We start from the raw sequence: 13,048 nt of genomic DNA on the forward strand, positions 1-13,048 counted from the left end.
TCAACTGAAAATAGCTCACATATACTTGGACATTCGTTCCGCCACCCCCGGGCGCTGGGGCATCGCCCATATTTACAGAATTACTATATTTAAATGGCATAACTCATGCCAGTCGTCCAGGACAAGTCTCAAGACGAGTTGCGGGCGGGATCGTGGTAGGAAGCTGATCTTCTTTCTATGACAAGAAAGAAGGAGAAAAAGTTCATAGCATGCTCTCCCACAAGTTCGAAGCCTCAAGACCATTCTCCAATGCTACCGGCAGACCTTGTGTCAATCCTAGAGAACCGACCGCGCTGACTTGAGCTTGGATCTTGAGTACTTCGCAGCAGAAGTTGAGGCTGTCTTTGGCAGGTTCAACGGTTTGTCGCTCGGGGGCCAGTCCGGCTTTCATCATCTTGGCTTGTGCCATGGCACAGGAGAACAGGACATAGATATCGACACTGGTCTCCCCGGCCTGAATGCGTCGCCGAAAGATAGCCATCGACTCTTCGATGGCATGGAAGAATAGGTCCTGCGAAAGGCTTTGCATGATTGGAAAGACATTTTCTTCCAACTCTGAGGTCAGTTCGACGATGAGGATGGCTGTGGCATGGCACAGCGTGTGCCGAATGATGTCCCCTCCACGCACCTTTAACCTAAGGAGCTCGTACGGCTGGTTTCCAGGTACGGAGCCCACGGAGAACGATGCCTGGGGGACCAACGGCAGAGGGGAGAGGCAAGTGAGTGCATTCTCGATGAGCACTTTGCGGCTAAAGTAGAAGGACTGGTTCGCTTTGGCTTCCACCGCGAATGGCGAATGTAACGCCAGCAGAAAACGACGTGTCAACATGTTCAACAGGTGGATCTGGAACTCCGTCGGCTTCGGCGTGTTGGGGTTTGAATTTCTCTGATACGACTGGAGCATCGCGGTATGGGAACGGCACATGGTATCCAGCTGCATGCCCAGTTTCAAGACCCACTGGTAATCCTGGCCCGGGGGCTTTTTGATGGCATTGCAATAACGGAGGATCTGCAGCCGCACCGGCATAGTCAGCATCAGCATTCGCTGAATGGTGCTTTGGGTAAAGCCATCTGCAATGTCCGCTGCAGTGGATGGATTGTTGGCATTGACATCATCGATGTTGGATGGCGGCTCGCTGTCGAAATCATCATTGGAGATGGACGGGGGCATGCCCGTGTCCAGACATGACTGGATCGACATCTCCAGAATGGTAGCCCACAGGCGCTTCCGCATCTCGCTCTCCAGGGGCGAAAACTCCGGGAAATGGATTCGCGGCTCCTTGTGGAGGCCGAGTCCGACAGCAATGCGCAGGGGAAAGTCTCCGGAAATCCAGACTAACTCGGAAGGATCAGGGAAGGTTTGGCGCGCCAACAGCAGCAAGGTGGAGACCTGCAGGACGGACAGATCAATGCTAAACTTTTCAAAGCTCTGGGTGAGCCAAAACTGCGCACCTGCGATCCACTGGGGTGCCAACAGCTGCGGCTCGTCCGGATCAGCCTCCGAGCTGAAGCAGGCCCCGATGGCCAGGACCAGAGCGAGGGTGGATGGGAAAGCCCGGCTGGCACCCTGTGGGTGGTTCCAGTACAGCTCATACTGCTGCATGAAGGTCGGAATATGCAGCACCCGAAAGACGGCCTCGAAGGTGTGCAGGTAGAGCATGACCAGGCGGTCACAGGTCGACTTGGACAGCAGATTGTTCGTGCTGTTCGGTGGGCCGAGCTGGGTGTAATACTTGCCGCATCGCTCTGACTTGATGATCCGGGCGTACTGGCTGCATTGCTCCCAGAGCGATTGGATCTCCGCATGATCCGACTGGTGCAGCAGAATGTTCAAATGCTCTGACTAGCATCTATGATCAGCAAAGCAACTTGCCCGGAGACTTGACCTAGGACGCGTTGGCTTACCTGTCCAAATGACGACTGGATGTAATGCTTACCACAACCCAGGTTCTTCGCGTGGGATACGGTGCGCCCGGGGAGGTCCACCGGCTCGTTCTCGGGCATTCCCATATCCCCGGGGAAGGTGTACCCTGATGGGAAGGGAAAGAGAGGTGGTACACCGGCATTATCGCTGCTGGAGGATGTGAGGTTGATCGGATTGCTAGAGACAGTTCCAGTCTGAATACCCTCCTCGGATGTAGTAGAGGTAGACGAATCGGCGGCGGTGGGGCCAGCGCGGAGATCGGTCGGGGTTAATCCATGATTGGGATCACGATAACCACACAGCAGGGAGGCATTGCCACATGGACCACAGGGCAATGCACGATCACATTTCACTTTGCGTCGCCGACACTCGATGCACGCAACGGCCGGTCGGCGGCGGCGATAGGGGGGAGCACTCATCATGTAGAGCCGGAGTTCATGGGAGACGTGTAGAAGAGCACTGAACACGTGGATGACCAGGAGAGTCTGGAAACATCAAAACATCATCGAGTAAGAAACCTTCTTGGAGTTGGGAGGGGCTCTTAATTCCTGTCTAGTGCGGAAAGTCGCAGACGAATTGGATGGCTGGCTTGGCATCCACCAACCGTCCAGAGCGCCATAGGGATCTTCCATAACCTTCTAGATAGAAGCTGGTCCATCTTGTGAAGATGCCTAATTATATCGATCAGTACCCTTCAGCTTCTAATCGTTGCTGTTCACAGACAACGCATGAATATGGATGACACGTGAGAGTAACGCCCGCTGGCGGTCGGAAGCCAGAGACTTCTTTTCTCCTTCCCGGTTAACCATAACAAGAAGCTCAGCGTACATGATTCCATTGATAACTTCTTTCTATTGAGCATCGGGACGAGCTTCTATAAGATCCCTTCATGGCACCCAATTATGGTGAAGATACCCTGCTCGATTCCACTTGTGCTGTGGATTCTTGAGGAAGGAAGCTTTGTATCGGAATAGATCATATCCGCTTCCACAATCCACACAGAGGGGATCGATCCAGCATTTAGCTAGATAAGTTAAGTTATAGTTTCCACCTATGTTCAGTCCGTGCGTTCTCCATGAATTTTAAACATACCTTACTCCATAAAGACACCAAAGTACCAACTAATTATAAGTGCGATGAACTTATATTATCTTTGTATATAGCTACGGCTACTTGCTAGTGGTTTGGAGACGGTTCAATCTTGTCATAGAACTCGAATTCATTACAGTTCCAGCCAATGAGCTGACTTGCCATTTGATCTCCACGAATATTTTTTGTTCTTCGAAATTTGCTCTCAGCAGACGTACTGCTGCATCGAAAGTCATGAGTTGCTGGGATTGGTTTTTAGGGTTCGTCTGGGGTACGGAGTAGAATATGATAGACAAAATTTCCTACTTAGTGGCATGCTACATCTGATAAGTTACTATGATCAAACAGAGTAAATCACTGATTGTCTTGATCAACTAATTGTGTTGATTGTTATGGGGTATTACTAATTATTCAAGCAAGTTTTGTTACAAAATATCCATATTATCCATCATTGATATCAGTATAGGATTCAGCCAGCTGAATTGGAGGATCATTTAACAATACAATAGTATGCGGTGACTAGATGACTGGTCAATGGGAAAGAAAGCTATCACGGAGGTACATGAACTATAGAAGCATAATGTATTTTTACTTCAATCCCAAATTTCATGCAGTGTACTATCAACATCATACATATCTTACACATCTACACTGCACTCCACACCAAACCACCCCCACTATTTCTGCAAAAACGCAATCGAATCCAACTGCTCCGCATCCCCCACACTCAGACTCAACTCCTCCATCTCCTCCAAATCCCTCCTCACCCCCTCCAACTCCATCAAAATCATGCCCCGAGCATCCGCCCCCAGCGGAACCCGAATCGGAATCCGTTGACCCCGACTCACCAGCCGATAAATGGCCGCCGCGATCTTGTCCGGCTTTGCCCACAACCGTCGATTCTCCTCGTTGCTCTTATATGCCAACAAGACACTCGTGGGATACGTGGGATCCGCATACGCCGGATGTCTCCCCTTGGCCATCATCTTCAGACTCGTCGTCGCGTAGTTGGTTTGGACGCCGCCGGGCTCGATGTTGCAGAGATGGACTATCATGATTCCCCCCGTCAGTATGCCGCCCTTCAAACACAAGCACACCCTCCAACTAAAGATACCCAGAAGAAAAAGTCAAACTTACTATTCCACTCCGCAGGTAACTCCTTCGCAACCGCCTCCGTCCACCCCTCCATAGCAAACTTACTCGCATGATAAAACGCACTCCCCGGAAACCCCACAAACCCGCCCAACGAACTCACATTCAGAATGACACCCCCGCTCCCACCCTCCCGCATACTCCCCAACACGCGCTTCGTCGTATCCACCATGCCCCAGAAATTCGTATCGAAGAGGGCCCGGGACTCGTCGTCTTCGGCGATTTCGGTGTCCCCCACCAAAGTGTAGCCGGCGTTGTTGACGAGGATGTCAATGCGGTGGAAGGTGGAGAGGGTGGTTTGGATGCTGGATTCGATGGAGGTGGGGGAGGTTACGTCGAGGGGGAGTTTGAGGATGTTGGGGTGGCTGGGGAGGGTGGATAGGGTGCTGGGGTTGCGGGCGGTTGCGATGAGGCGGTGCGTTGGGTGGTATGTTGCGATGTGGTGGGCGAGGGCGTGGCCGATGCCGGAGGAGCAGCCGGTTACTATTCATGAGGAAGGTGTTAGAGGGGGGATAAATTGGGCATTGGAGGAGAGGGAGTAGAGGGGGACTGACTGAACCAGACAGCGTCCGGGGGGAGATGGTAGGGTTTTGTGTTGGGAGCGGCCATTGCGATGTATCTGGTGCTTATGATTGACGAGGATGAAGAGGAGATCCAGATGAAATGTTGAAGAGATTGAGCTATTTATACGGTGGTCAAGCCATTGATGTAGATGGCTCCCATCGGGTCAGCCCTCGTATAGACTAAGTCCGGCGCGCGCTTAAATCCATTAATCCCGCTTGAAGCCGGAGTCAGCAATGACGATGGTTGTAGCAGATGCGGTGCTGACGATCGATGGATCGTAAAGGAAGCTTCTAGTCTGGTGACTAGCGTAGATTCCTGACTAGATCCATTTAGCGCTATTACTGTCACTGCAGGATGGAGGGGTGGTTGACAAGACTCACTGCTCGTCGATGAATCTATTCCTTGCTCCCTTCTTCTCATACTTGATGATCTTTCTTATTTCAACTCAATCGTCTGCTAGGGCAGATGAGAGGGCTTGACCGAACCGCGTCGAAAATGCAAAGGAGTGGAATGCAGAAAAGATTGTCTGATATGATAGACTTTTAATTATCGCATCAAAAATATCAAAGCCTGAATAAACTCTGCCAATCTCTTATAGATTGCAAGCAGAAACATCAAAGACAATAGACAGCGCTATTCGAAATTCTCCTTCAGCTGTATCAGGAAACTCTTCACGAACTCCCACTGAAAGCTGTACACATCTACAAAGTAAAGAACCAAGGTCCAATCTATGTTCATACCATCATACCCTGCTCTACCTCAGGTATAGCAGCAAAGAGCTACCAGTATAGGAAAGAATACAAATCTTCCCCAGGAATGACATCCCAACATATCAAAACGTACTTGGACAGTTTTATCAACGAAAAGTACTATCCACGCTATCCTAGACATTATCCGAACATGGGACTCACGAGACTACCGTGAGAGACAAGATGTTCCTTGTGATGAGGCTCTAGGCGATACCATACCAGGACTAATTTAGTCAATAATACCACCATAAGATATAAATCAAAAGATAGATACACCCAGCTACACAGTACTTAACCGCTTTCACTATACCGTACAGGAATCAATCTTACGCTGTGCTCGCGAGACGGAGAACCACATCGAAATAACCCATTCCGTGTGCCTTGTCCCAGTCATTAAACATCGATTTGGGGGACTTTGATAATGCAGCCCGGATGGACTGTGAACCTTACGAATTACTATGATGAAATATAGAGGAATTAAAAGTAATGGACCATGCAGTTGATTTCTACGTCACCAGAAGGAACTCACACGGATGTAGCCTCGATTGATTTTATTGTTGGAAGTAGTGTTCTAACCTCTGTTTGCCTAGGTCATATACGATACCGTCTACTACATATATAGTTGTGTGTGTTCATGATGGAGGTAGGAAACGGATGGTACCAGACAGCATTGGTCATGAGTTTGTAGCTTTGATTTGTTGGGATATAAATTCACTGTATTGGATTAATATATTGTCCGGCCGGACAAACAAGGAGATATGTTGCCGCCGGACACAATCTTCCGTGGATTACGCAGTATAGTAACATAAATGACAACATGATACAGATCTATCCATCATCAGGAATAGAAAAGCCAATCCACCCCATGATGGAAACAAACCTACCGAGACCACTATCAAGAGGCTATGAAAATAACCAAAACAAGAGGCAGTCAAATCTGACTCTGATTCATAGGCTGGATACCCTATCTGACCTTTCAAGTTGATGAGCTAGAACTTATTCGGATATGCATGGTGTTGGGTGCTTGGTGAGATAATCCTGAGCGGTATGGCGAGATATATCGGATGGGTGGGTGTTTGCTAATTATCTGTTCTGGCGCGCAACTAGGGGAAGACCTTGGGAGCGATGTATATGTAGATGGCAATCAATAAAATCGAGACTGGATTGATGAAGTTCACTGGAGCTAAAACAAGTTGCTATCCCCTGTTTTTGCATAAAGAGATAGTTACCGAGTACTATTAAGTCCCCTCAGACAATCAGAATCGTAGTAAACAAACCCCTGGGAAGGGTTCAAGTTAAGGTTCAGGCCCCGTCGATTGGCAGCTCCGGCTCCACTGCTATGGCGCTGATGAACAAAGAGGGGCAGATCCACCGATCATGAAGATCTCCATCAAAAGCATTCGTGGCGGTGGCAGGTTGGATCATGAGGCAGTGCACAGCCTTGTCATCGCGAGGCTAAACACTAGCATCCCATTATATACCAAACTGGTCGGAAGCACTGTGTCAAACACCACTGACCATGTATCCACCTGAAATATCAGAAGAACAAGGCCTCTGGCTGGCCTCCCAAATCCAAGATTGGCAGGTCAACCATGGCTCCATGCTGAAACGCATTCGGACCCAAACGGCTCACAGCGTTCTATGCTATCCCCGTTGCGGCCACCATCTTTCCCACGCTATTTCCCCGAGCGCTGTTTGATCGTGCGTGGGAGCTGCAGAGCATCTACAATGAACGGTATTGTGTCCTGGCTGCCTCTCTCGCAGAAGCTCACAAGATGTACGGGGCACCAAAAAGCAAGGCGATGGAGACAGCTGTCCTGTTCATTGTCCAGCCAGAGAATTTCAACGTAGCTGACGAGCGGCCAATTGAGTATGCGCTGTGGGACCAGGACATCCCGGCATATCGGGTGGAATGGGGCAACGAGATGCTCAAGTATACTTCTTTGAGCGATACGAAGGAACTCCTCTTTCACCCTCCGTGGCGGGGATCGCAAAAGCCAGTGGAGGTGTCCGTGGTCTATCTGCGCGCTGGACACGAGCCTCACGAGTATGACGAGCTGGGAAAAGAAGCGCGTCTACGACTGGAACGGTCCCGAGCAATCAAATGCCCTTCTCTGTTGGCACACATCTTGACCTTCAAGAAAGTGCAACAGACTCTCACAGCGCCAGGTGTCCTGGAGATATTCCTTGCGCCGGAGAAAGTCGCAGCAGTCCGAGCAACGTTCGTACCCATGTATCCGTTGGATGAGTCTGAAGCTGGTCAGCATGCCCGCAGTTTGGCAACAGATCCCGAACGTGCGGAGGATTACATTCTAAAGCCTTCTTTGGAAGGCGGAGGACACAATATCTATGGGGCTGACATCCCGCAATTTCTGTCTTCAATTCCACAATCCAGTTGGGGCGCGTACGTATTGATGGAGCGGATACCATCTCCATTGGTGGGCAATATTCTTATGTCCTCAGATGGGATTGACTCTGCGGCCGTGATATCGGAGCTCGGGATATTCGGAACGTGCCTGTGGCAAAAAGTAGGGGACCGCTGTGAGCTTCTGCGAAACTCGACGGCCGGGTGGTCATTGAAAACCAAATACGCGGACGTTGATGAGATGAGCGTGGTCAAAGGTTATGGGTGCTTTGATACACCACTGTTGTTTTGATACTGTCTAATGGAAGAGCAATGTGATCGCCCCTGCCGATAGCCGATCATCCATCCAATACCCCGACAACGCTGGTCCCCTCACACAGCTAGTATTTATATATATCTTCGTCGCTAATCGCTCGTGGTTAGCATGCTTCCAGAGAAAATTCTGGAATGAAAACTTACAAGTGATACTGGAGGCTATCCCTCCCTTCTGCCAAAGCATTTACCCATACACTCACACTCATTGCGCTCACTGGAAATTCTCCGTAACCTTTTTTATCAATCACAACGGTTTGGGAACACCACTGCAGAATGTCGGTCCATTGCTCCGCGGCATGCTGTCGACCGACGTACATTCGCTTTCTTGATGGACCTGCATTGCTCATGATGCATGCAAGACCAGACGGATGTCGACGATTGCCGTAGCGAACAAAACCTATCTTGTCAGCATATGCAGTGATTAGCCTGTTGTGCAAGATACGAGGCACTCACCGATACAGTTTGGTTTGTCAAAGTAGTCCCGTTGCAAGCCATAGGCATATAGCTTTCGGGCTTGTGTGAGGGTAGGCAGCTTTCCCTTGCAGGAGGGCGTCATCGGATCTTTGACGTCAGCTTGGAGACCATAAAGATCCCCATAAAATACACATGGCTGGCCCTTGTCGCGAAGCAAGATCAGAGCGTAGGCAAGAGGTTTGAATCGCGATGCAACTGGTGCCTGAGGTCCATTAGCATGTCACTCATATAGATGAGTTATTCATACCTCGAGGGACTGTCCTGGTTGCTTCAAAGACATTAGCACTATAAATACATTGCTGGAAATATTACTTACTGTGTCATGATTGGCAACAAAAGTCTCCTAGTAGTCAGTATCAACGGAATCCACATTTCTAGTAAACTTACCACAGCATATTCAGGCCGTAGCTGAACTAATGTGTTATTGAATATGTTGCGAAGGTCGGCTCCTTCCAATCGCGAAATGCTTGACAAGCGCGCAACCAAGGCCGAATCGAACAGGGATAGCTTGTAGTCCATCTGTTGTAAGTAATCAAGGAGCGGCTTGACTTCGCCTTTCCAGTATTCGCCGACTATGAAGTAGTCGGGTCCAACAGTCTCTCGAAGACGCCGGATGAACTCCTTCTGAAAACCAGCGGAATAATGCTTGACCGCATCCAGCCGCATACCACTGAGAGGCAGTTGGGAATTAATCCACTCACCCCAGTTCAGCACATCGTTGCGCACTTCTGCGTTGGAGTAGTCCAAGTTTGCGAACATGAGGTAGTCGTAATTCCCATTCTCACGGGCAACATCTTTCGCCCACTCGTGCCCTTCAATTTTATACACCCCGCTCCTTTGACGTGCTTGATCCCAGTCGACACCGCTGAAATGGTTCTTATTGTACTTCATGGAACTATACCGGTCACCACGTCCGGGGAAGTTGAAGCCCACCCAGCCCTCGATCTCCTCGGGAGAGGATATCTCCAGATTGCGCTCTATGATAGACTTAACAAGTATTTCCGGGAGTCAAGATGGGGGCATACCCTGTGGGTCAACTTTGACTGCTGGGAAGCGCTCTGTGTAATCTGCTCCGGCTTTGTGATTGAGGACGGCATCACAATAGATGCCTATACCGAGGTCTTGAGCCCGAGTCGCTAAAGACTGGAGTTCCTCCTTAGTACCCCACTTTGTAGCGCGGGAGCCTTTTTGTTCGAATTCTCCCAAGTCATAGAGATCATAAATATCATAGCCATTCCCACATGGCTCCATGGCTTTGCTCGCGGGTGGAATCCAGATATTATCGACCCCAATAGCTTTAAAGCTTGGTAAGACATGTCGAAGTCGACGCCAATGGCCTTGGTCGGCCGGCACGTGCCACTCAAAAGCTTGGAGCATCAACGAGTTGTCAGGGGCGTCCCATGATGGGTGTTGATCCAAGTGCTCAGCTTCCTCTGCATCGCGTACACAATAAGCCGAGATTCTCCCAAGGATTACAAGAACCAACCTTCAATCTCCTTCCATCGTCGCTTCTCCTTTCTCTTCCCAGGTTGGCACCAAGAAAGCAGCGATCGCATGGAGAGACAGTATGGCCTATGATTTGGAATATATCAAGGAGAAAGGGGAAAATATCTTCCCTGACGGCAGGGATTATGAGGGATTTTGTTAACAAGGAGAGACGCGTCCACTACCGTTTAGACGTGAGATGTGTCAATTTCTATGTTGTAAACGCGTCATGTTGCTGGAAGCTGTCTGTATAATTTAAGACATGGTGACCAAAGGGTCCGGATGGAGCCCCTGGCCCTAGTGCGTTTTGCACTTTATATAGAGAGCTTATCTGCAAGGCTGTAGCGCATGCCTAGTGGTTCTATTTTTATGGAGGGTATCCTGCAGACACGTTCAGGCAACTGTAGTCTGATATGTATGGGTTGTGTCGGTACGGAGTACTCTGATTTTTGTCAAGCAAGATGTTTATGCTCTCGATGACGATGCATTATTCCATGGCTCGCGCCCACTTCTGAACGGACCAGATCTCCGTCGGCTTACCGTTGACCGAAAGGAGAAATTGCACCAATCAGTGGCCACGGGACGGCTTGGCGGACATCACTGGTTTCAGAGGCCTGCCATTTGCTGAACCAGACATTCTATAACTCTGTCGCGATGATTCGGAAGGGGCGAAGAATTGATTTTTGCGGTTTCAGCAACAGCCTCGGACCCTGGCCGACCGACAGACCTTGCAGATTGCCAGATGGCGATTCATCGGGCGCATTCCAAGGAAATTCATGCCTGAGGCTGCCGTTGTCACCATACTTGGCACGGAAGGCCTCGGCAGTACGGAGATACCCATGTCTTGGTGAGGGGGATTGGTCTGTAGACTGTACTGTGTACATCATACATTGCAGATTGACTGTAAACTGACCCCGTAGACGATTTTATATTCTCATCGTGAGGGGTTGTGTTGGCTCAGAGAATCTGGATTCTCCCGGTCAAGTGGCTCCAACCAGCCTGCACGGAGGTGACGGAGGTAAATGGCGACACCGCAGATGACCGATCTTCATCCCCAATCCCAGCCACATCTCCAGTACGGAGTACTCCAGTAAAAAAAGACATCAATCGCTGGCCTGTCAATCCAATGGCACCGTGATGGTGCATCGTTCGTTGGTTGACCGGGCGATCGGAGTTAAAGCCGTGGCAAGGCGCGCATTGGCCGCGAAAAGTTTTCGGGTTCGGGTGTGCCGCTAGTGCCAAAAGCAGCGGCCGGCCATCCCTTTCAAATCCTCTTCCTTCCGGGACTCCATTTTCTTCCCTTCCCAAACTCTGCAAAGCTTCAATTGCGTCGCTTTCCCTCTCCCCTCCTCATCTCCACACTCCTCTCCTCCCTTTTCTTGTTCTTCATCCACACCCTCACACATCATGTCCGCCAACGCTAAGGTGGAGGCGCCTGCCGCCGCCGCTGCTCCCCAGCTCAGTGGTCTCCAGCTGTACTCCAGATTCGCCTTCGCTGGTGCTGTCTGCTGCTCCGTCACTCACGGAGCCCTCACTCCTGTCGATGTGTAAGTCGGACCATGTCGCCTTCCGTCGTTTCGACCGCGCCTTGTTCCGCCTGGGGTGCGCTCGAGGGTCGTTCTACACCAACCCTCCCAAGCCGTTGCTGACGCGCTCTCTTTTTCGTCTTGCAGCGTCAAGACCAGAATGCAGCTTGACCCCGTCACCTACAACCGTGGTATGATCGGTGGCTTCAAGCAGGTCATTGCCAACGAGGGTGCTGGCGCTCTCCTCACTGGTTTCGGTCCCACCGCCGCCGGTTACTTCCTCCAGGGTGCTTTCAAGTTCGGTGGTTACGAGTTCTTCAAGCAGCAGTGGATCAACCAGCTCGGTTACGAGACTGCTTCCAACAACAGAACCGCTGTCTACCTTGCTTCCTCCGCCACCGCCGAATTCTTCGCTGATATCGCTCTCTGCCCTCTTGAGGCCACCCGTATCCGTCTTGTCTCCCAGCCTACCTTTGCTTCCGGTCTTCTGAGCGGTTTCGGTAAGATCCTCAAGAACGAGGGTGTCGGTGCTTTCTACTCTGGTTTCGGTCCTATCCTCTTCAAGCAGTAAGTTGTTCAGATGGTATGATGTGAGAATTATACTAAACCATTCAGGGTTCCTTACACCATGGCCAAGTTCGTCGTCTTCGAGAAGGCTGCTGAGGCTATCTACGGTTTCGTCGACAAGAACGCTGCTAGCGACGGTACTAAGACTGCTATCAACCTTGGCTCTGGTCTCATTGCCGGTTTCGCTGCTGCCCTCGTCTCCCAGCCCGCCGACACCATGCTCTCCAAGATCAACAAGACCCCTGGTGCTCCTGGTGAGGGTACTGTCACCCGTCTTATTAAGATCGGTAAGGAGCTCGGCTTCAAGGGCTCTTACGCCGGTATCGGTGCTCGTCTCTTCATGGTTGGTACTCTGACCGCCGGTCAGTTCGCCATCTATGGTGACATCAAGCGTGTCCTCGGTGCCACCGGTGGTGTTGAGATCTCCAAATAGACGTGAATTTGTGACTGCTTTGGTGTATTATAATGCTCACTAGATTTGCGTTGCGTATACATTGTTTTTCAATAGATTTTTCTGTTAGAAGAAGAGTCTTGGCACCGTTGCAGTGAGGTAGATGAGAAATGATATCCTCGTTCACGATCTATCACCTTTACATCTGATTAAATCACGTCCGTTAAGTCACGAAGTTATACATGATGTAGTTCATTTGAGCCTCAAGCAGCCTGGGGCACCAAACATGACAAACAAATCCATCTGAAATCATTTACGTCATAATCCTACAACACCAACGAACCTCCATTTGTACGAAGAATATGGCAACAAGGGCAATAGCAAAAAAAAAAAAGTTTAATATACTATGTTCCTTTGTACTCTTGTTTGATGTCACCATGCTACCTC

At 50.1% G+C, this 13,048-nt stretch overlaps 5 protein-coding genes across 5 annotated transcripts; 2 read left to right on the forward strand and 3 right to left on the reverse strand.

Moving 5' to 3' along the window:
- Window positions 1-202: 202 nt before the first annotated feature.
- On the reverse strand, window positions 203-2,343 carry BO80DRAFT_461103 (uncharacterized protein; the record flags this gene model as incomplete). Its single annotated transcript, XM_025722428.1, has 2 exons — window positions 203-1,843; window positions 1,906-2,343. 2 exons carry the CDS (start codon window positions 2,341-2,343, stop codon window positions 203-205), a joined length of 2,079 nt encoding a protein of 692 aa, XP_025579529.1.
- A 1,182-nt stretch (window positions 2,344-3,525) lies between these two features.
- Window positions 3,526-4,960, reverse strand: BO80DRAFT_498918 (SDR family oxidoreductase). The gene is made up of 3 exons (XM_025724156.1): window positions 4,720-4,960; window positions 4,151-4,648; window positions 3,526-4,061 (listed from the first exon to the last, which is right to left on the reverse strand). The coding sequence occupies exons 1-3, from the start codon at window positions 4,772-4,774 to the stop codon at window positions 3,691-3,693; spliced, it is 924 nt and encodes a 307-aa protein (XP_025579530.1). The 5' UTR covers window positions 4,775-4,960; the 3' UTR covers window positions 3,526-3,690.
- A 2,293-nt stretch (window positions 4,961-7,253) lies between these two features.
- Window positions 7,254-8,135, forward strand: BO80DRAFT_440803 (putative glutathione synthetase large chain; the record flags this gene model as incomplete). Its single annotated transcript, XM_025721148.1, has 1 exon — window positions 7,254-8,135. One exon carries the CDS (start codon window positions 7,254-7,256, stop codon window positions 8,133-8,135), a length of 882 nt encoding a protein of 293 aa, XP_025579531.1.
- A 163-nt stretch (window positions 8,136-8,298) lies between these two features.
- Window positions 8,299-10,188, reverse strand: BO80DRAFT_345813 (alpha-amylase; the record flags this gene model as incomplete). Its single annotated transcript, XM_025715341.1, has 7 exons — window positions 8,299-8,555; window positions 8,612-8,834; window positions 8,880-8,900; window positions 8,949-8,972; window positions 9,020-9,609; window positions 9,658-10,065; window positions 10,119-10,188. The coding sequence occupies 7 exons, from the start codon at window positions 10,186-10,188 to the stop codon at window positions 8,299-8,301; spliced, it is 1,593 nt and encodes a 530-aa protein (XP_025579532.1).
- Window positions 10,189-11,496: 1,308 nt separating this feature from the next.
- BO80DRAFT_421262 (putative mitochondrial phosphate carrier protein (Mir1)) lies at window positions 11,497-12,746 on the forward strand. Its single transcript, XM_025718567.1, has 3 exons — window positions 11,497-11,664; window positions 11,791-12,210; window positions 12,259-12,746. The coding sequence occupies exons 1-3, from the start codon at window positions 11,525-11,527 to the stop codon at window positions 12,641-12,643; spliced, it is 945 nt and encodes a 314-aa protein (XP_025579533.1). The 5' UTR covers window positions 11,497-11,524; the 3' UTR covers window positions 12,644-12,746.
- The last annotated feature ends 302 nt before the right edge of the window (window positions 12,747-13,048 follow it).

The sequence above is a fragment of the Aspergillus ibericus genome (assembly GCF_003184845.1).
Source record: "Aspergillus ibericus CBS 121593 unplaced genomic scaffold BO80scaffold_3, whole genome shotgun sequence".
Classification (NCBI taxonomy): Eukaryota; Fungi; Ascomycota; class Eurotiomycetes; order Eurotiales; family Aspergillaceae; genus Aspergillus; species Aspergillus ibericus.

Bases quoted from the DNA above. Each gene is read 5' to 3' on its own strand.
- BO80DRAFT_498918 (XM_025724156.1), bottom strand. From the start codon at position 4,774: ATGGCCGCTCCCAACACAAAACCCTACCATCTCCCCCCGGACGCTGTC. The intron at 4,649-4,719 runs GTCAGTCCCCCT...CCTCATGAATAG, and splicing joins CCCGGACGCTGTCTGGTTCA to TAACCGGCTGCTCCTCCGGC. The intron at 4,062-4,150 runs GTAAGTTTGACT...GAATCATGATAG, and splicing joins GTTACCTGCGGAGTGGAATA to TCCATCTCTGCAACATCGAG.
- BO80DRAFT_421262 (XM_025718567.1), top strand. From the start codon at position 11,525: ATGTCCGCCAACGCTAAGGTGGAGGCGCCTGCCGCCGCCGCTGCTCCC. The intron at 11,665-11,790 runs GTAAGTCGGACC...TTCGTCTTGCAG, and splicing joins GCCCTCACTCCTGTCGATGT to CGTCAAGACCAGAATGCAGC. The intron at 12,211-12,258 runs GTAAGTTGTTCA...TAAACCATTCAG, and splicing joins GGTCCTATCCTCTTCAAGCA to GGTTCCTTACACCATGGCCA.